The 22,222-nt window shown below is 36.8% G+C and overlaps 1 protein-coding gene across 1 annotated transcript; it reads right to left on the bottom strand.

Moving 5' to 3' along the window:
- Positions 1-1,072: 1,072 nt before the first annotated feature.
- On the bottom strand, positions 1,073-10,858 carry LOC106057196 (uncharacterized). Its single transcript, XM_013214297.2, has 5 exons — positions 10,732-10,858; positions 7,765-7,846; positions 6,581-6,700; positions 2,839-2,964; positions 1,073-1,671 (listed from the first exon to the last, which is right to left on the bottom strand). The coding sequence occupies exons 1-5, from the start codon at positions 10,732-10,734 to the stop codon at positions 1,544-1,546; spliced, it is 459 nt and encodes a 152-aa protein (XP_013069751.2). The 5' UTR covers positions 10,735-10,858; the 3' UTR covers positions 1,073-1,543.
- Between the last annotated feature and the right edge of the window lie 11,364 nt (positions 10,859-22,222).

A 22,222-nucleotide genomic window follows, 5' to 3' on the forward strand; every position in this document is an offset into this window, starting at 1 on the left:
CTCCTTTTGAAAACCAGCTTGTTGGTCTCGGAGATTTGGATCTACAGCATCTTTAATTTGATTTACCAGGATGCAGTTAAACACCTTTCCTGGAATGGACAGCCGTGTTATCTCTCAGTAGTAGAAGGAGGAGCTTAGGTCACCTTTCTGGGGGAGTTTGATGAGGAAGCTGCATGGCACTTCTTTTTCCTAAATCTTGAAACCTCTTCTTCTATCCTTCTTCACTAGCTATCACGTCACCATTCTTGTCCTTTACTGGTCTCTCTGGCCGGCGCCTTCGACACGGAGGTCACGCTCTGGCTCGGCACATTTCCCCGATATATCTTTTCGATGACTGAGTGCAGGTCTTTGGTGCTGTTTTGAAGAGTTGCTTCTTCTGCACTTGTTGCCAGTGCTTCGATTTAGTCCCGCTGTAGCTCCGCCTGTCTATGCTTGTCTCGTAATCAATACTCTCGGAACTAGATACAAATATTTACTAGTATTCTAGCCAGATATGGGCTATTTATGTATATAAATATACAACGGTCAAATTAGAGTTTTCTAGTGTGGCCAACGAGCTAGTACATTCTTTTCCCAACGAATGTGGAGGAATAAAAAAAAAAGTTCAATTTTTTAATGTTTCTTTTTCTTTTTAAATCTAACATTCATTAGTTGTTGAGAGCAAAATATCGCCCTATAAGTTGCATAATCAGAAAGGTGTATTGTCTTTTTTTTTTTACAAGTTTTTCTTTTAAATTTTAGAACAAAGTCTTTTCCCTTTTTTTATGGTCACATTTCGTAGACAAAAACTAAACAAACCATAACAAGCCAGATGTAAATGAGATTTAAGTCATTGGTTGACATGGGTGACTAGATGCATGACGCGTAGGACGTGTATTTTTTTTTTGTAAAGTAAGGTCTGTATTTTATAAGATAAGATAAATGAACATTAATAATAATTATTAGTTAAATAGCATCAATAGCACCAATAGGCTGTGGCTGCCTGGTCAGTTTCAGTTTCGAGCCCGTCCGCAGCACCCCACCCACCCCCTTTTCCAAAACATGGAAAACAACAGTAGACAAAACAGCAACAGAACATTTTAATGAAACAATTTATTTTATATATTTCTGATTGGCATTAATATCTCCAAATAACTAGTGTTATAACAGAGCTAAAAACAATTCATTGCAGAAGTTTACATTCAAGGAATATGTAGCTTAAAAAATATAACTTTTTTATTTGTGATTATTAGAAACAAAACAGATTTAATAACATGTTCAATCATCAAATAAGAAAAAAAATGGTTTCACTTGCTAATACACTGTACAGCACAAAGAAACTTAAATGACGATATTCTAGCAAATGGCTTTAGTTTGGAAGTTGTTAGTTATTAGGCCTTTATAAATGTGTTGTCTCGTGATGCTTTAGTTGTAACCTAATGGCCTCGTTTTGAATTAAAAAAAAAAACTAAAAATTGTGCATGATTTTTCTCTCAAGCCTACAAGTGAAAGGTCGTAGTTCTCCCAACAACAAACTGCAGCAGCAGCAGCAACGCCAAGATGTTTAGTCACAGTAAGTCTCTGCGAAGTCTCCAGAAACATAGCAGTGACAGCTGTCAAACACTCGACCATTGATCTCGTCAGAATAGTGATCTTGGGGACCTCGACAAGTACCTAAGTAGTCTCTACATCCTGTGGATGAGATAGAAACAAAACAAACTTCAAAAGCTGTTAGAGAGCGTTTAAAACATGTAGCATGATTTTTAAAAAAAGAACAATGCAATACGATCTGGGGACTTTTACATATCTCTAACCAATTATTTTTTTAATCTCTAGAGACCAAATTTAACTCTTTCTCTCCCGTAGACTAATTATTTTTACGTTTTGAGGTAATTCTTTATTTTGCTCATTACTATTTCACAACCATGTTATGATTAAGCCTCAATAGCTTTTTTTGTTTGCTACCAGAAAATGTTTTATTTGGTATAGAATTAAAGGGAAATGCATGCTCTTTTTATATAACACAAGTAAAGTTTATTAAATCAAACATTAATTTAATTTAATAATTTAATGAGGTCAAATCAACGATGAACAATTAGAAGCAACTGGCTTTATAACTGAATAGACGGAAAGTTCTTACTAATAAAACAACAACAACAACAAAAACGCGAAAAAAAAAAGCAGACTTTTCAGTTACAAAAAGAAGCTATCAATGAAGCTAACCGTAGACAACTAAAAGAAAAATAGGGAAGGCAGTAATTTTCTTCATGTATAGCAGAGCCCACGGAACACTCCGGCAACCTTCTGTTTACAAGTATTTTCAAACAACTGCTAGCGACAAAAAGCAGGGAAAATGGTTAAAATATTTAAAAATATAATTTTAGATTCAAATATCAATAAGTAGCAGATTGGCATGGTTTACAGACAAATTATGTAATTTATCATTTTAAAAAAAGGCTTCGTGGGGGCAAAGGTAAGCAAATTGTTCTTACTTATACCCCTCCCCCCCCATTCGACAAAAAGCAAGCTGGATCTCCTTTCCTCCACATAATATTGAAATTTCTTAATCTGCAGACTTCAACATTGAAGGAAAAAAACAACAACACTTATTTTGGGCATTTTTAATATATATATATCATTGTTTATAAACGTAGACTTAAATTCCATCAATCCAGCTTCATATTACCTTATTTTTAAACTGAATCTTACATTTATAATGACATTTCATTCCATTTCATTGCAATCTGTATCCTTCATCATAACTTATAATTGGACTACCTGTTATGTAGGCCTCCGGTCCTTATCTATAGGCCTATACATGCCTATAACTACATCTATTTTTAGAGTCGTGTGACTTACGTGGCAGTACAACATCCACGACGTATTGGTCGTGATAGTTCCTGGTCCTCTTGCTGCACTGTTTCACGCTACAGCCGTCAAAAAATAAACCATTCACTGGGACACAAGTTCCGTTCCACTCACAACCTGTTAAGGACGTGAATAGATGAAACAGTAAGAATTTTAAAATGTAGATTGTCACAAATAGAACACGTTAACAATGTTTAAAGAAATAACAGTTTGCCTTTGAGGCGTAGCACAATTGTTGTTTTAGCCAGTGGTTGACGAGGGGGTATAGAAAAAAAAAGTGAAAAACTGCCGTTGAAATCATATTCAAGAGAAAGCACAAGTGAAGCCATTTTAAACTTTCTTTTTTTCCCTTACTCTTTATTAAAATGACGTCAGAAGAGAACATTTTGTGGTTTTATTAAAACAATATTAAAGAAGTTAAAAGATAAGCCAGAAGTTGTGGAATAAAAACTTAAATGGATTAAGATCAAACAAGAAAAACATGAAAGTACTTTTTTAAAAGACAATAACTCCTTTAAATAACTTATAGAGCAATTGTTTTTCTCTTAATAACTAAAAAATGATTTAAAACAACTAGGACTACAATGTAACATACCCCCCCCCCAACCCCCGCCCGTGAAAGAGTCCTGGTTAAGCTAATGTATAAAAAATTCAACAAGATCTGGCAGTCAGAAGAATGCCCCAAATCCTGGACCCAATCACCCGACATCCCTCTTCCAGAGAAAGGCAATTTACAACTCAGTCAAAACTACCGCACCATCAAACTCATTAGCCACTTCAGCAAAGTCCTGTTACAAATTATATTAAACCGGCTAAAACCGATAGCAGGCAAAATAATATCACAAGAACAAGCGGGTTTTAGACACGGTCGCAGCACAACAGAACAAATTCTCAACCTCAGAATACTCTGTGAGAAATGCCTCCAACACCAAGAGAATCTTTTCCATGTCTTTATTTATTTCAAGAAAGCTTTCGACAGAGTATGGCATGGGGCACTCTAGACGACAATGGAAAAGTACATGATAAATAAAAACATAATAAAGTAATCCAGAACATCTAGTGCGGTGTACTTCAACAATAACATTGGGGACTGGTTTAAAATCACAGTTGGGAGTAAGACAAGGCTGCCTACTCTCACCAATTCTTTTCAATATCTTCCTTGAAAGGAAGTGCTCTCAAGGGCTATGAAAGTACATTTAGCATTGGAAGAAGAAGAATTATTAACTTGCGCTTAGCCTAGCAGAGACAGAAGAACTAGTTGTCATGGTGATGCACATAGACAAGACTTCCCCCATCATATGGTGTCAGTAGTTTTAAATAACTCGGAGCTATTGTCTCAGATGAGGGATCCAAACCTTAACTCCTAGTTACAGTCCACAGCAGCCCTTGTAAACATCAAAACAATATGAAAAGACAAAGGCTTAGCCCTCGACACCAAAATCAGACTGATGCGCCTAATTCTTATATGCTAGAGAGTCTTAGACGCTGATTGTAGCGCTATTGAGAAGTATCCTAGCAATGGAACTGAGATGCTACAGAAGGATGCTAGATATCACATTTAAAGACCGCATCACAAACGAAGAGATTAGAAACAGGATTACTACGATTGAGCCCCACGATGACCTGCTAACTATTGTTTAAAAAAAACGCAAACTAAAACTCTATGGCCATATTACAAGGTCTTCGGGACTCACAAAGATCTCCCTTCAGGAAAAAGTACAAAGAAGAAGAGGAAGACATAGAAAGCGATGGGAAGACAACATAAAACAAGAAGAATAGACGAGCCTGCCATTGAAAGAGGTTCTATCCAAGGTAAAAGACAGAGATGAATGGAGTGGTGCCCCAACGGTCCAACAGACTAAAGGATAGGCGAAGTTGAAGATATATGGATATCGCTTGACCATTTGTTTTGGTTATGAGGCCCATTGAATCATTTACTTCAAGCAAAACTTTCGTATTTATATTCGTATTTAAATAGGTGCTAAGCGAAGATGAAAGAGCAGTTGGCAGGTAATGAGGTAGCTCATAGGAATGCTTAAGGCTTAGAGTGTGTCTGCGAGGTTAGTTGTCATTATCCCTTCAGTTGATATAACAACAAATATATTTTCACAATATATAGATTATTATTATTATTATTACTATAGATAGCTTACTCGTTAACCGTGGGGTCACAGAAACAGATGACCTTTACATCATCTGCCCTACAGATCTGCAAGAGAACTTGATTTTTTATTGATACCAATCTATGTTTTGTCTGTGTATTTGTGTACAACGTATTTTTTTTTTCTGTTTAAAAATATTGTTTTTTTTTGTCCATTAGATTTTAGATGTAAGTTTGTTGTGCAATTTTTTGGGCTTTAATACTGTCCATGAACAAAATGAAATAATAATAATTTAAAAAATCGATGCAATTTTTAGTGCACACGAACATGATTAAGTGGTATTTAATTTACATTACCACTAACTAAAAAAAAAAAAAAGAAAACTGAAAAATCAAGTGCGTTTCGCACACCTTCCCTATATTCACTTGTTGTGGGGGAAGCATAGGAATTTGACTTCTCATAGTTTGTATATTTTACATGTTTTGGATGTTCCCTCATAAATTGAAGGCTGTTACATCCTAGCCCAAACCGCCCAAAGGATGGAGCGGCAAGCAGGGTTTGAACTAGGGACCACCGAGACAGCATGTCCAGAGCACATATTATTAGGTAGCCATCCATAGTTCATGCTTTCGTGAAGTAAGCAATTTTATTAAAACTTTTTTTTTTTTTTTGGGATGGGGGGGGGGGGGGGAGAATGCATGCTATACAAATTATCATGTGAAAATCTCGCGTCAAAACGAAAATGGTGCCAAAAACTGCTGCCCCAAAAAGTCGCGTAGGCCTACCCTACCAGAATATTTTCAGAATAGCTACACAATAGCTTCAGAATAACCACAGAATAGCTACAGAATAGCTACAGAATAGCTACAGAATAACTTCAGAAACTAAAGGAGTAGATTAACTGAGTAGACAACACAACAATTAAAAATATCTTTTCATTAAGTTCAATTCTCTGAAGGATAGAAGACGTGCATTTCATCTATTTCAGTGCCCAGAGTTTATAAAAACAACAGTCTCTGATTTTTCCTATCAGATCATATCCTTTATCAGCGTTCGAACTCACAACCTGCAGGTATAAACCAAGCATTTTATCTCTCGTCCACCACGTCAATAAGACAGGGGCGAAGTTAGGAATTTTCCATTATTTGGGGGCCCGGGAGGGGGGCTTGACCTCTTTGGGGGCCCCTGCATTTAATATTAATAATATTTAATGTCAAAAATACTCATTTGGGGAACCCCTTCAAGTGTGGGGCCCGGGGGGATTTTCCAATTCTCCTCCCTCCCCCCCCCCACCCTAGCTACCGCCACTGCCACAAGATATGTTTGTGTTGACTGTTTACAGCATACGTTCGCGTGCATGTGTGTTTTGGCATTATTTGTGAATAGAGTAAAACTTTCATGCTATGTGATTTAGTCACAAACACAACTTAGCTGTGGGGATACGAGCTCAGGCCCCCTAGATAGGCAGCCAAGCGACTTTGCTACTCAGCCACACATCGATATACTTTTTTTTGTTGTTTTTGCATTTTATTCTTATTAGAAAAAAATCGTTCTGCTATTTTCTATTCTCTCTCTCTCTATATATATACAAGATTTTTTTCTTTCTATTTTTAAATAAAAATTTTTTTTACCTTCAGATGCAATCCTGTGTGCACCATTTTCACATGTGTATCGGATACATTTGAAAACTCCAGGAATGTTGAATGTTTCACCCTCAGCGTACATCCGGCCTTCTATCAAACACCCTGGTGCTGTTGAAATACAAGAAATCATGCAATAAAAATGTATGTGATAAACCTCTGACTACGAATGACAAGGTTTAGACGAATTTCACAAGAGAAGCAGAAATTTATGTACAAGAAAAATGAAAGTGATATACATTTCTATATATATATATGTGCAAGAGACGTAATATGTCGTAAGTGTGGCTAGAACTTTCGTTCGGCGAACTAGTCAGAGCTTTTCGTGTCTTTTTCTCAAGTGCGAGCTTCTTTCGTTTCATTATAATCCATCTGGTGTATCAGTCCTGATAACAGCAATGCAACACCAAGTAATACAGATAGTAGTTAAAGGGGAGAATTATCATTACCAGAGTATGCTACCTGTTGGATATATATTGGCTACCTGTTTGAGTTTACACTGTGCAGAATGCAAAATAGCTTGATGCATGGGTTTAACAAAGATGTTAAATGTGTCTGTTTGCGGTTATATGATTTTTTTCTCTCTAGCGCTCTCTCTCTCTCTCTCTCACACACACACAAACACACACATTCTCTCTCTCTCACTCTTTTATATCTATCTATCTATAAGATTTCTCTTTGACATTGCTAATGAAATTCCTATAATAAATGTTAATGTATATGTATCAAGATAATTAATAAAAATAAAAACGAAACAATGACAGTTAAAGGAATGAATTAATAAAGACCAATTGTGTTGTAAGTCGGCTCAAAGATCTACAAAGAATAGTAATCAAAGACAATTGAATGAGAGATAGCCTAAACAAAGGGCATGTTGAGGAAGTTACAAGTTTTAAGTGTGTAAGACATGTAGGCCTAACAAAGAGATTTCGGATTATGAAATAAATCACTAATCGTCTATTGCTTAGATCTACCTTTAAGAGTTTTGTTGCTTTGAATGTTTTCATGATAGAAAGATCCAGGCTACAAAATATAATTGTATAATTTATTCTTCTTCTTATTTCCTTAAATGTTCCGCCTCCCCCCCCCCCCCAACAAAAAAAAAAGTTTGTAGATTTAATGTAACGATGACTTCAAAGATTAAACTCTGGAAGTCCCAATATTAACAGACTCACCATTTCTTTTTAATTTCAAGGTTTCAGCCGCAAGAGGCATGCCAACTACAAACATCACCACAGACAGTAGCAGGTAAAAGTCCTTTAAAAAAAAAGAAAAGAAGAATTAACAATAGTTATTGAAATAGAGTATATAGTGCAAGCACCAGAGGAATTTGCGAATTCGTTTGGTGGTTTAAAAGCTCTCGAGATATATACATGAGTTGTATTTGGTAAATAAATAAATATATACCGGGCTTTTTTGTGACGGTACACACCGGTACGGCGTACCGGCACCTTTTTCAATGTGGGGAAAAAAATATTACTTTTCTTGTATTTTAACGTTTATTATTAATATGTTAGTAGTTATAAGTTAGGCAATTCATCACTGAGTACAGGCCCTTTTTTTTTTTTAATAAAAAAGCATTGTATATATATATATCTTATATATATAAGATTAATTGCATTTATTGAAGAGGGCAGGGACCTCCACAAAAATCCTGCCCTGTGCCTCCACCAATGAAGGTAGCTTAATGATTGATAGATTTGAATTCGGAACACTACTTTTTTTTTCAGAAAATAACCGCAAACCCTTGATACTTTTTGATCCCTAGACGTCTTGTAAGCCTATATATTATGAAGACTTTTAGTTGATGTTGCCAAGATAGATGGAAAGGTAGATAGACCTGAAAGGGGAACTTTACTACTTTTTTTTACTTACATTGATAGTCTATGCACAATGGTGCAATAGTTCTCTTGGAAAAAAAAGGGATGTGGGTAGATGGGGGTAAATTTTAATTATGTTCTAATTCTGCATCTGAAAGCTGCATTTATATATTTTCATGTCTTAAATTTGCTTATAGCAGCGTTGTTGCTATTACTCTCTATCGCACACTTTATTGGCTTCCTGTGAAAGTGAGACTCGACTACAAGGTGACCACACATTGTCATCAGTGTATCTACAATAAAGAAATGCCCTTGTACCTTAGCGAACTAATCACTCCATATGTCCCTCAGAGAGCCCTGCGCTCAATGGACTCAACGCTTCTTCAGTGCAAGTGCACGGACCAAAGGTTTGGAACTCACTCCCCGTTGATCTCTACATTCAAGAAGAACATTTAGATCTATCTGTTTAAATCTTGTTAAGATTAGTTTGTCTTTTTAGCTCTCGTGTTTAGGTTATCACAGCAGCTTGAGGCTACAATTTGTTTGTTAACAGCGCTCTTTAAATTAAATTATTATTATTAATACATTTTGATCTACTAGGAACACTAAAGGGAGATACGTTATGAAAATCAAATTAGTAAAACAAAAGAACAAATATTCAATGTTGCTAGTAACTTTTATTGAGCCTGTTCAAAATATAAAACTATTTTTTTTTATAATTTATAATGTTTTAAATAATTGTAACATTGAAACATTTTTTTAAAGTTACTTGCCACCTACAAGAAAAGCTTTTGTTATGCTTTTTGTTATTTCCTGTATAGAAGATTGAATTTCACTCACAGACCTATATTTCACTATTGCCTTCATTGTGCTTGAAATATGCGTACTTATTTTTTAATGGTGAAAAAGGCCATATGCGTTGCACTCAAAAGCTGAATGCGTGACAGTGTTCTGGCTAGTATATTGTGCAACTTCACTGCTATTTCAGTAACTATTCCACATTAGCCAAAGAACATTACAGTGTACAATATAAACTTGATGAAGACTTTCTACTGCTGTAAATGAAACATTTATTCCTAACTGGGAAGTCTGTCTCGTCTTCTTGTCCGTCGGTATTTATCTATTTCTAATACTAATCAACTTTCTTCAAAGCTATCGCCATATTGTTCTTCTTGTCTGCATATGGTCTTAAGGTAATGTTGACTTTGTTTTATTAATTAAGTATGCCCAAATAATCAAATACAACAAAACTAATTATAAAGCAAATCTTTTGTTCATATGAACAGTATCACATAAGATTATTTAGTTTCCATAGCGCCGGACGTAATCCTACTGGCCAAATTTTAAGTTCATTTCGTCCATTTATAGTAGGCCTATTATTCTGCATCAGTACACATTACCACATTACTTAGATAAGATACAGTTAAGTTCCCCTTTCAGACCTTGTGGTCTATAGGGCAGATGATGTAGAGGCCATCTGTTTCTGTGGCCTACGGTTTACGAGGGTGTCATATGTCACAAAGACCAACCACCTTTACTTTCCCCAATTAATGTCTGGTACCTATTAGAGCTGGGTGGACTCAGAGGCGCCCGAAGATTCCGAAAGTAAAAATCCCAGTCTTCACCAGGATTCGAACTCCGGTTCGGAAACCAAGCGCTGAGCCACCGCGCCGCCTTATTACTTAGATGTGTCGATATAAAATATCAACATCAAATGACCAAGGGGAAATAACGCATTTTCAAAAATGGCACAAAACAAGTCGATATAGAGCCTTAAGTCTTTTTTTTTTCAAACTCTGTTAATAATAATAAATTAAAGCCCTCTTGTTGGTCAATGCATTGTGTAAATACGACTGACCAATATACGACTGACCAATAGGGTGCACGGTATTGGTAAAGTAAAAGTAAAGTTCCCTTTTAGACATTTTGGTCTATAGGGCAGATGAAATTAAAAACCCCAGTCTTCACCAGGATTCGAACCCGAGACCCCCAGTTCGGAAGCCAAACGCTTTACCGCTCGGCCACAGCGCCTCCACATTGGTATATAACCCATTCTAGCCAAACCTCTCGCAGGACACTGGGGTATGACAGCGGGCAGGGTTCCCAAACTGGGCAGGGTTGGAATCCAGGACTTTTGAGACCAGTGAACAACAGCCCTGAGCGCGCACCACACTACCAGGCAACCATCCCTAATATGCTATTCAACTATAAGCACACCTTCTAATGCAAAGAAATAGCCATCTTGTAATCTTCGTGAATCTTGATGAAAGAAATTTATTTAAAAAGAAAAAAATATTGCGAGAAACAAAACAACCGCCTTACCATTTTGTTGGTCAGAGTGTACGGCGACGTTGTCCAAGTGGCCAAGCAGTGGCTGTGACTAGCTTATATAGCTCGCGAAGTCCAAACCCCTCGCTGATTAATGTCTTTTTTTTTCTTCAACCCATTCATATGGTTATATGAAGGTGGCTAAATATCGAAGCCACGATGAGAGGGCGGGCTTCACGGCGGGACGCCCCATTAACACAAAGAGGCCCCAGACAACTCAATTACTCATCGGCCTGTGACGGTATGATGCTAAGATTGGAATCATGGCACTCTCGATACAACTTTCAATTTCAAATTTCGCTTCTCTTTCATTGTGAGGAAGACTGTCGTCTGCAGTTTTACACGTGATTTGAAACATTTTGGATTCAAGGTTATTTTAATTGAACTAAGTTTGAAGAGAATTTTAGTTTAAAACACAACGCCATCTAGTGATGATTCAACTTTAGCTAATGATCAGATGGTGGACGCGTCAAGCTTTTCAGATAGTCATGGGAAATGTCTGCAAAGACGAAGTTGACTATGGTTAGAGGATATTTCAGAAACACTTTTTTTTTAGGTCCAACTGGTCTTCCATAGAGAAAATACACAGGGTTATGGTGTGTGTGTGTGTCTATGGGCAGGGCCGGCCCTAGCAATTGCGGGGCCCTATGCGAAACGGATTGCGAGGGGGCCCAGTCTGGGTAAGGATAAGCATAATGTCAAAATTAAGATTTTGTATTAGAAAAAACATTCGTCTTTGCAATAAATTTTTATTAAAAGAAAGCTGACAATGACCTTTTTTTTCATCGCGCCTACGATTTGCACCCCAAAATGACAATTTTGTCTTTTTTTCAGGAGATGTTTTATGAGTTTTTAAAAGATTTTAATAATTTCACGAGATTTCCATGACTTTTTCGTATATTTTGAAATTTTAGGAGATTTCCAGTTAAGTTATAATGGTTTGATTTAATAATTTACACCTAGATTTAGCGCGGGGCCTATGAAAGTGTGAGCCCACTTCGGCTGCATAGGTTGCAGTGGCCTAAGGCCGGCCCTGTCTATGGGGACGCTGCGAAGAGGCTAGCGACTAGTTCTGAATGATGCAAGATAGGTGGCATTGTCGTCAGCGGTCTGAGGTACGACAGAGGACTGCAGAATTTGAGACTGAAAAGAAGTGTTCATTTTGTGAGATTTTGTTGAGAACACCATTTTATATTATTCCTAAAGCCCACTACATTGATTTCATTTGATCTTAAGTTGAATCTATAAAACTAATTCTCTTCTTCGCTCAAGAGTTTGGACGAGACGAAGAAGTAAAGGAAAGATCACTCTCTTATTTCTGCAAGTCGGACGAACTGAATGAGTTACGCCACGGATAATAAGTGAACTTTAAGAGTTAGTATTAAAAAATAAATTTGTCTTTGCATTTTATTCATTCTTTACTACGTACAGAACTACTTTACGAGCCTTGCGTGTAGCGAAATCATATCATAAAAATTATATTTCCTACATAGATCACGCTCAATGGCAAGATTTACCAAATGTTTCAATCTATCTACGAGAATTGTTAAACTAAAGTAATTCTTCATTAGTTTGAGGTGTGAGAAGCTTCTTTAACCAGATTTCAAAATTACGGGATAATGCCTTTTTTTTTTGTCTATATATTTCAGGAGATTTGTATGAGTTTTCTAAAGATTTTAATAATTTCCGGATATTTTCAGGACTTTTTCGTATATTTTGCAATTTCAGGAGATTTCCAGGAGCTCCTGGTAAATCGACAGGAAGCCGCGGGAAATCTATTATAGGTTAAAGTTTGTTAAACAATGGTTTAATTTAATAATGTATACACTTAGAATTAGCGCGGGTCCTTTGAAAGTGCGGGGCCCACTGCGGTTGCATAAGTGCGGAGCCCACTGCGGTCGCCTAAGGCCGGCCCTGCAAAATAGCGGCGTAGGCTACGCCGCCGGTCGACTAGTTTGTTTCTATTGCAATAAAAGTTTTATTAATGTTTCGTTCACCAAAGAAGTTCTTCAAGTGATCTCAAGTTTTATAAACTAAGATATAATACGCCTACAGCGGTTTAGTTGTCTACCAGCGGTTTGGTGCAAAACTCAATGACCGTCAACACCAAACAGGACATAAGTAACCTTGCATTTTTGTTTTCTCTTGTAGACAATGTTTTGTTTTTTTAAAATGTGTTTGTTTCTTTCACATGCTTTGAATGGAACTAGTATCAAATGTTACATATTCACTGTGTCATCATCTTACAATGAATATGTGGATTTAATACTAGTAGATTGTTTTAACATATGTAAATAACTGGAAAAATAATGCTAGAGAAGAGACAACAAAGTTGCCAGTCCTTGATGTACCTAAAGGCAACATACTCTATAACTTATGGTGTTAATGTGTCCCCAAAATTACTGCAGGGAAATTTCCAGTAATATTGAAGAAAAAGCATCGTAAAAATTACCATATGTTGATTACAAGAGGCTCCATATCTAAAACAGCTTAGGGCCTTATCTAGCCTAAATTCGGCCCTGAACGTGGCAGTGGTTAAGATTATTTTTAATTGATTTTTTTCTTTACTTGAAGCTCAAACTGTTACTGTTATCAAGACATGCCACCCAAGTCTACTGTCTAACAAGTTTTCACAAAGATATAGATTCAGATCTCTGGTCTCACATACACATTTATATAGGCATATATATATATATATATTAAAGTTAGATAAATTGAAAAGAATCATTCGCCAGCATCGAATCAACTGTATTAAATGAGCTTTGATGTTTAATATACTGCAGTTTATATCTACGAAGGTCAACAGTCAGGAAAGGGAGATATGTACAATGCAATTAGTCTTAGTGCTCAGTATAAATCCTATGTTTAATCTAGGTAAAATTCCGCCAATATATTGAGTTGATATATTGTAAGGACTGGAGCTGATATTAGGCCTACGTGTTTGAGTCTCCCGAGATGAGTCGAATGTGTGTCATAATGGGTAATAGCGTTTTCATTTCGTTCAAATTAAGTTCTTCTCAAGTCAGCAGGTCGATGCCATGAGTCTGCGCCTTGGGTGTGAAGAGGGAACTAGTAAGAGCTTACCATATAGAAGCTCGCGACTGATTTTGAATTTTAAAAAAAAATGGGGTTGGAAGCCCACTAGCCGAAAATATTGTACAATTACTGTGGTGCAGGTCTGTTTGTTTCCATGGCAACGTCTAATTGTAGGTGCAGTATTAATGTCTGTTTTGTACGTGATGAGCTGGACTTGAAAAATGATATATCCATGGAGATTCATAATGGCATCACGTCTCCATAGCAACAGATGTCTAACGTGTTATTACAGAATGTGACAGATAGTTCCAAATTACAAACTTTGTCCTTGTTTCGTTAAAGCCTTTGACCCGGAAGTTATTTCTCATACCAGCTATTTCAATATTATCCAATTTTTCCTTAACTTTACAGATCTAATGTCTTTTCGTTTTAGAAGCTGTGCAGATGGTTCATTTGTGTAATTATTTATTCATGCATTGTATTCACACTGGGTTTTTGTTAATAGAGATACAAAACTATTAATATAGATCGACTTACGTGTTTTTCGTTCTGATAAAGTTTACACGCCTAGAGATTGACATCACTTTGTCAATAATTAATAATCTTTGAACATACATCAGTGTTTCTCAACCTTTTACTTCTGACATCACGTCAGAGAAAACTAAAATAACTCCGTTCCTCTAATAGCCATCAAAGCCCTGGCGGCAGTTGCTTTCCTCCAGTATAAAAATTCATTCTTTATGCGTTTAAAGCGTTGGCCTACTTTTATTTTTAGTTTAGAAAACACTTCAAATAATTTGGCCGGCAATAGACCTATGGCATTACGGGCATATACTATTTAATGGACTTAATAGTAGTAAAGCTATCAAAGGCCTGTTCTGATCATGCTTAAGACGTCAACTGAACTGTACAATGGAGCGAATCAACCGTTCACACCTGAGATGGTGTGAAGTTTTCTTTTCTTGCAGACGCCTCAAATGAAAATGGTCTAAAAAGATGAACTAATGTTTAATCCTTTTTTTTCTCAACTCTATCTGTCTATCTGGTAAAAAGTTTGTGCACGTTATTTCTCCGACACCCATATTGGATCAAGTTGAAACTTCGCACAATTATTCATTGACATAGACAAGACATGAATCAATAAAAAAAAAGTAACCAATTAGAAAATTAATTACTGGTAATTCTATATTTTCTTACATAGTGTCAATGGAACTAATTCTACAGCATTCATAGATATGGCTAAATAATTGTTAACACTATTTCTCCCTCACGCATTCTCCGATCAAGTTGATACTTTAAACAATTATTTATTTTACCTAACAAAACATGAATCAATAAACAAAAATACTCAATTAGTCAATTAATTATTGTTAAATAATTATTTTATTTCATATGGAAAAAGGGAAATTTTCGAAGGAAAAGTACATTATTGGTGGATTTAGTTTTAAGGACGGAGTTCTTCCCCTTTAGATAAGGTTTTTTGCATGTTTAATCACTGACAATTATATTGATCAATATAGGCTACAAAATGTATAACTACACTAGAGATAATGTTACGCCCCACAGTTTGAGAAACACTGAGATAGATAATGTGAATTGTCTAGGCATTCATTAAAACTAGCTTTTCTTCAAAATAGCCTGCGCTCACCCCATGTTTTTCTGACAGTTTCTGAACTATCATATCCCAGAGGTCCTCAATCAAGTCAACCTTTTGATGATTCCAGAACTGACCTAATCAGTTTTACTCTTCTGAGGAGAATACATCTTTGTTCTCATAACACTGAGACATATTTGAATAAAATCTAAAAACTATACTATCTCAAGGAAAATAAATTGCTGCAGTATTGCAATCATGCTTTGCTATCCATTAAGATACTTATATTGAATAACATGATAAAGAAAGATGAAAAATCAAGCGAAATAGTCTTTTAAAAATCCTTTTTTAAAAAACAAAGCTTATCTAAGTAGAAGAAATCCGCACTTACAACTATATCTTTCAAGAATATTGAAGTTATTTCCCTTTTTCTATATCAACCAAAATAATTAATTACAATTGGTTATATTTTTAAGAATTGATTCATGTATCGTTGTGTACAATAAAGATTGAATTTGATCCGAGAATAGGTGTGTGAGAAATAAAGTGATCAAACTTTTTACCAGACAGACAGAGTGACTTGATCATAGACATATATATTATATCTATACTGGACAGGGAAATCTTGTAGCACTACAAAAAATGTGAAATTTTTTTTAAAAAGTTGAAACAAGGCGTTGTTTTGTAAAATATTTAAAAGAAGTAAAGTTTTTTTTTTCTTTGAACTCTAACCTATGGGAGTCAGTTACACAGATTGGGTCTCCAACAAGGAAATCCTATGCCGAACTGGGAGTCGAACACTTAGTGAAGTTGTGACAGAGCGTCGCATGATGTTTGCGGGACATGTTCTCCGACAAAATGAACTACGCATACCAAGAGTTGCGATGACATGGAGGCCAATACGAGAAAAGCACAAACAGGGACGTCCTCGTATAACTTGGCGTCACACCTTCATGGAGGACCTCATAAAAGTGGACACCAGTTGGGATGAGGCTTCAGACATTGCCAATGACAGATCCTTATGGAGACAGCTTGCCGCCCAATGTGCCAAACGGCGCAGGAGGACTTAAGTCTAAGTCACCCATGGGCGTAGCCAGGGGGGGGGGGTTTGGGGTTCAAACCCCCCCGAAAGGATCGGAATTTAGTGAATGATTTTTTGCTTTGATTTTGTTTATTTTAGGTGAGATTTTAATACTAAACCATCAATTGCCCCAGCACAACCAATGGGGTTTCGAGTTTAAAACCCCGTACCAGGGGGTTTTGAGTTTAAAACCCCCTACCAGGTGGGTTCGAGTTTAAAAACCCCTACCAGGGGTTTTGAGTTTAAAACCCCCTACTAGGGGTTTTGAGTTTTAAACCCCCTACTTGGGGTTTTTGCAGTTACCCCTCCCCCTTCTATAAAACAAAACAAAACAAAAATGCAAACGAAAATCCCCTAATTCCAAGAGCACAGTTAAGGGAGATTTTGATTTTAAAACCCCCTCCAAAATTTACGATAAACCCCCTCTTCAATATAAAAAAAAGTTAATTACGCACTCAAAATGTTATGAGCGTAGCTAAATGGGTTTTGACTTAGTTTTTAGTTTAAACCCCACTTCAGCGGGGTTTGAAGGAAAAAAATACCTCTTTAATAAAAACAAAGCAAATTATACACTCAAAATGTTTTGTGTGTAGTCAAAGGGGTTTTGAGATTAAACTCCCCTCCAGTGGAGTTTGAAGCTAAAAAGTACCTCTTCAATATAAATAAAAGCAAATTACTCACGCTATAATCTATGAACGCAGTCAAATGGGTTTTGAGTTTAAACCCCCCGCCAGGGGAGTTTGAGGCTAAAAAATACATCTTCAGTGTAAGAAAAAAAGCAAATTACGGACTCAAAATGCTATGAGCGTTTCCAAAAGGGGTTTTGAGTTTAAACCCCCATTCAGAGGGGTTTAATGCTAAAAATACCTCTTCAAAATAAAAAAAAAAGCAAATTACACACTAAAATTATTTGAGCGTAGCCAATCCAATCGGGCGTTTTGAGTTTAAACCCCTCTTCTACAGATGTCGTTTGTTTAAAGTTTAAAACCCCTCCAGATGGTTTTGAGTTTAAGATCCCCCTACAGAGCATTTTGAGGTGGAAAACCCCCAACAGATGATTTTGACGATAAAACTTCTCTTTTCGATATAAAATCTAAAGCAAACTACAGTCACTTAATTCCAAGAGCGTATTCAAGAGTGGTTACACATTTTTATCAGTGGCAGGGCTCCCTTAATAAACTGCAGTTAATAGTCATCTGCCGAAATTGAATAATACTAAATGTACAGTGGCTCAACAAAGATGGCTAAGACAGATTTTAGAAGTCCGTTATAGAGATCGGGTTTAAATCAAGGAAATCCTATGCCGAACTGGGAGTCGACCCTTTAGTAAGATTGTGAGAGAGCGACGCATGAGGTTTGCGGGACATGTTCTCCGACAAAATGGATTACGCATAAGAAGAGTTGCAATGATATTCTAGTACAACTTGACGCCACTCATTCATTGAGGTCCTCATGGCAGGTGGGAAGAGGCTTCAGACATTACCAGTGACAGATTTTTATGGAAACAGCTTGACGTCAAATTCTCCGAACGGCGCGGTAGGATCTAAGTCAGTAAGAATAGCTTATTAGGTTTTTGAAATAAAACTTTTTAATAGCAGGAAAATGCACTGTAGATACCTCAGAATATGCATTTTGTTGGCTTTCAATATCAGAAATAGTGCTTGGCGGCGGGGCTTCGCCCCGCACTGGGGGAGCTCCTAGCGCTCCCCCAGACCACCTTGCTAGTATTTGCGGGGAATCTACAATTTTTCCACTAACTCATGGAAGAACCTATTATAGGGCACAATAAACGTCTTCCGAAAGAATGAAGAGTCAGAATGCAATAAAGATTATGTACACACTCACACACACACATAAATACATATAAAAAGACAATTTCGCAGGGGGGGGGAGAGAAAAAAAATCCCCCCCCAAACCCCCCCCCCCCCGAAAAAAAATCCTGGCTACGCCCATGAAGTCACCAATGTAATAAATAATTTAATATTTAAATCTAGGTCTAGTAATCGAACATTAAAAATAAGAGTACTCTCGTCTCATAATTATTATTTTGCAGATTTTAGAGATATAATCTAGAAAGATCTAGGTAATCAATCTTTTTAAATGTACATAAGATAATTAAAATCAACAGACATTGATTATTTCGATCTAGGATTTTTGAAACATTATATCAATGAAAACTAACCGTAAATGGCTTTGTTTCATATATTTGCGTGAATATATAGTTCTGTGATTAATAGACCATTCTAAAGAAAATCCGAGAAATGATTTTGCATTATTTCTAAACTTTGAAAACTAAAGATCATTACTTTTCTAAGACAGAAAAGATTAATTGGGGTGACTCCCCTTAGAGCTTGAAAAAGAATATTACGTACATAAAAATCTATTTATATATTGGTCTGTGAATCGATCAATCGCGGAAAAGAATACGTTTCCGGTTTCCAGTCTAGATATATTTTTATGGACAAGATATAAGCTTTGTAAAAAAACAACAACAACACATTGACATATTGTTAAAGATCATAGATATCTAGAAATTTTGTTGTACTATTATCCCATCCACATCACTTCTCTCGCTCGCTCTCTCTCTCTCTCTCTCTCTCTCTCCCTTATTATTATGTTTTGACGCCTGCTAAATTGAATTGATATTATGAAGCTATACTTAGGTACAAACTAAGATTGAACACTGTCCAATGGATCTAAAGCCAACATCGAACATAAATCTGGACAACATTGTTTCAGTATTATAAATCGCACATCAGTCTGTTTGCAAAGCTCCTAAGTTCAAAATCAAGGCAATTAGGCCTACTACTTAATTTCATATTCGTAGCAGACGATAAGTTTCAATAAATACTTGTTACTTCTCTCTATAATTTCGCGCTCTCTCTCCCTCTTCATCCACTTCCATTGTTCGCTTGAACTTCTTGTGACAAAAACACATCTATCTCGGCCACGGTTCGTTGCATCAAGCTATGACGTAGCAGTCGTCACAGCTCCGATCAGCGTCACACGCAGTTGGCAGATATTGGCCGGAAGCCGTCTGCTCGACAATACCAGAAATGTGTGTACGGAACCGTCATGTCAGTAACTGCCATGAATAAAAGATTAACGAAACGTGGTGTCCAAGCTGTCAAGTCTACGGACAATAATATGGACATTGATCCCAGAGACATGGATTAAAAAGAAAGGGGGGGGGGTGTCTCTTTAAACAAAAATAATTATAACATGGATTCAACATCTGTTTAGAGGAACTATCTTTTATTGAGATAATAGATAAAAATACGTCATTTAAAAAAAAACACATTATGAGTATCTTATGGGGCGCCAACTTGATTGATTTTTTTAAAGCTAGTGGCCTTACTTATTAACTATTATTTAATAATATTGTGTGCCTACAAAGCTTATATCAACTCACTCTGTCTGTTTGTCTGTCTGGTGAAATGTGTGTACACGTTATTTCTCCCACACCCATTTTCGGATCAAGTTGAAACTTTGCACAAATATTCATTGGCATAGACAAGACAAGAATCAATTTAAAAAAAGGAACCAATTAGTAAATTGATTACTGGTAACTCATCATGTTTTTTGTTATCAAATAAGGGAAATAAATTGTACATTATTGATATATATATATATATATATATATATATATATATATATATATATATATATATATATATATATATATATATATATATATATATATATATATATATATATATATATATAGTTCGTCCATCGTGGTTCGATGATGACCACTTTGTCATCAAGGGGGCTGAGGGCTTTGCACTGGGGTTTTATGCCTCCTCGTGTGGCTGGTGAGACCTATGTGAGTCGGGAATGTTCGGCCGCACACTGGGCAAGTTATTCCAGCTGGAGCTAGTGTCGTTTGTCTTGCTTTTCTTTTCTGGTGTTTTTCTTCTGCCAGCGTTGTTCTTTTTTCCTCAGCAACCTGTGCGCCAGTTTTCACAGCGCGACGCCATGATGCTCTGTCATGTGCCTCTGTCTCCCAGGTGCCAGGGTCTATGCTGAACGCCTTCAGAGAAGCTTTGAGGGTGTCCCTGAAGCGTTTTCTTTGCCCACATTGCGAGCGCTTTCCTTCGCTTAGTTGGCCATACAAGAGTCGTTTAGGGATGCGGTGGTCTTCCATTCGCAGCTGGGACTGCATCAGGATTGTGTGGATGCTTTGCAGACACGCTCTTCGAAGGACTTCTGTATCTGGTATTTTGTCTTGCCATTTGACATTTAGTATTTTTCTCAGACATGTCATGTGGAAGTGGTTTAGTTTCTTTGCATGTTTACTGTACACTGTCCATGTTTCTGGGGCATAGAGCAATGTGGGGAGGATGACGGCTCTATAGACCCCTAGCTTGGTGTTTGTGGTGATACGTCTGTTCCAGACATTTGTAGACAGTCTGCCATAGGATGCACTGGCCTTGGCGATACGCAGGTCGATTTCACTATCGATTTTTCCATTTCTGGAGAGTGTGCTGCCAAGGTAAGTGAATTTGTCCACTGCGTTTATATCCTGTCCATTTATTGTAATGCTTGGATCCGAGTAGGCTTTCCCAGGAGCAGGTAGATATAAGACTTCAGTCTTGTTCGTATTGATGGTAAGGCCAAAGTCTGAGCATGCTCTTGAGAAGTCACTGACGATGATCTGCAGATCATTTTCAGAGCAGGCATTTAGGGCACAGTCGTCAGCATATAGCAAGTCTCTGATTACTGCTGCATTTGTTTTTGATTTTGCTTTAAGCCGCCTCGGGTTGAATAGGCCACCATCAAATCTGTATGATATATTTATCCCGTTGTTTTCTCTATTTGTGAATGCATCTGTCAGCATAGCGGAGAACATGATACTGAACAGTGTAGGTGCTAGGACACAGCCTTGTTTTACCCCGTTTGATACTTCGAAGGGCTCTGATGGTTCTCCACTTTCTTGGACACGAGCCTTCATGCCATCATGAAATAGTCTCACCATGGTTATGAAATTTTGTGGACAGCCATACTTTGACATGATTTCCAGAGTCCTTCTCTCCTAACAGTTAAGTCGACTTATATTGAGAACAGGTCAGCATTTTGTTCTTGGCATTTTTCCTGGAGCTGCCTTGCTGCAAAGATCATGTCAATATATATATAGGCCTATATATACACCACACACACACTACAAACACACACACACACACACACACATATATATATATATATATATATATAAAGAGAGAGAGAGAGAGAGAGAGAGATACACTTACAAATATGTTTTGGTTGCTTTTTGTTTACTTTGATATTGTCAGAAATAATAATTCGGTGTTAATGGGCAATAAGTTCATTTTCCTTTAGTAGATCATACAAAAAAATTATTTCGCTTTAATCTACTAAGAAAGTTCTTTTTTGTGTGTGTTTGTTCAGGCCGGCGACTTCACGTGGTAAACATTTGCTAACATCTGTACAACCCGAAAGCTTATTCTTCATTGATGTCGATATGATTTAAACATGAAAGATGCCAGATTTTTTCCTCCAGCAAAGCTTATAATTTATAACGCGTTGTGTTGATTCCGGAAGACTTTCCCGTCTAGCTATCCATCCCGCCACATTGTGCATGCATCGGAAATGAGCCTTATGAGAACATTGCCACCACTATGACGCAGGCGATGACGTCACGTGAAAATAAATGACGAAACACGTTCCGCTCGGTCGTAGCGAATGTTTTATGACTTTTCGACAGGCGACAGATGACGACCGTTTCGTATTCCACACATTCCTGATACTTTTAGACT

The sequence above is a fragment of the Biomphalaria glabrata genome, chromosome 15, assembly GCF_947242115.1.
Source record: "Biomphalaria glabrata chromosome 15, xgBioGlab47.1, whole genome shotgun sequence".
Taxonomy (NCBI): domain Eukaryota; kingdom Metazoa; phylum Mollusca; class Gastropoda; family Planorbidae; genus Biomphalaria; species Biomphalaria glabrata.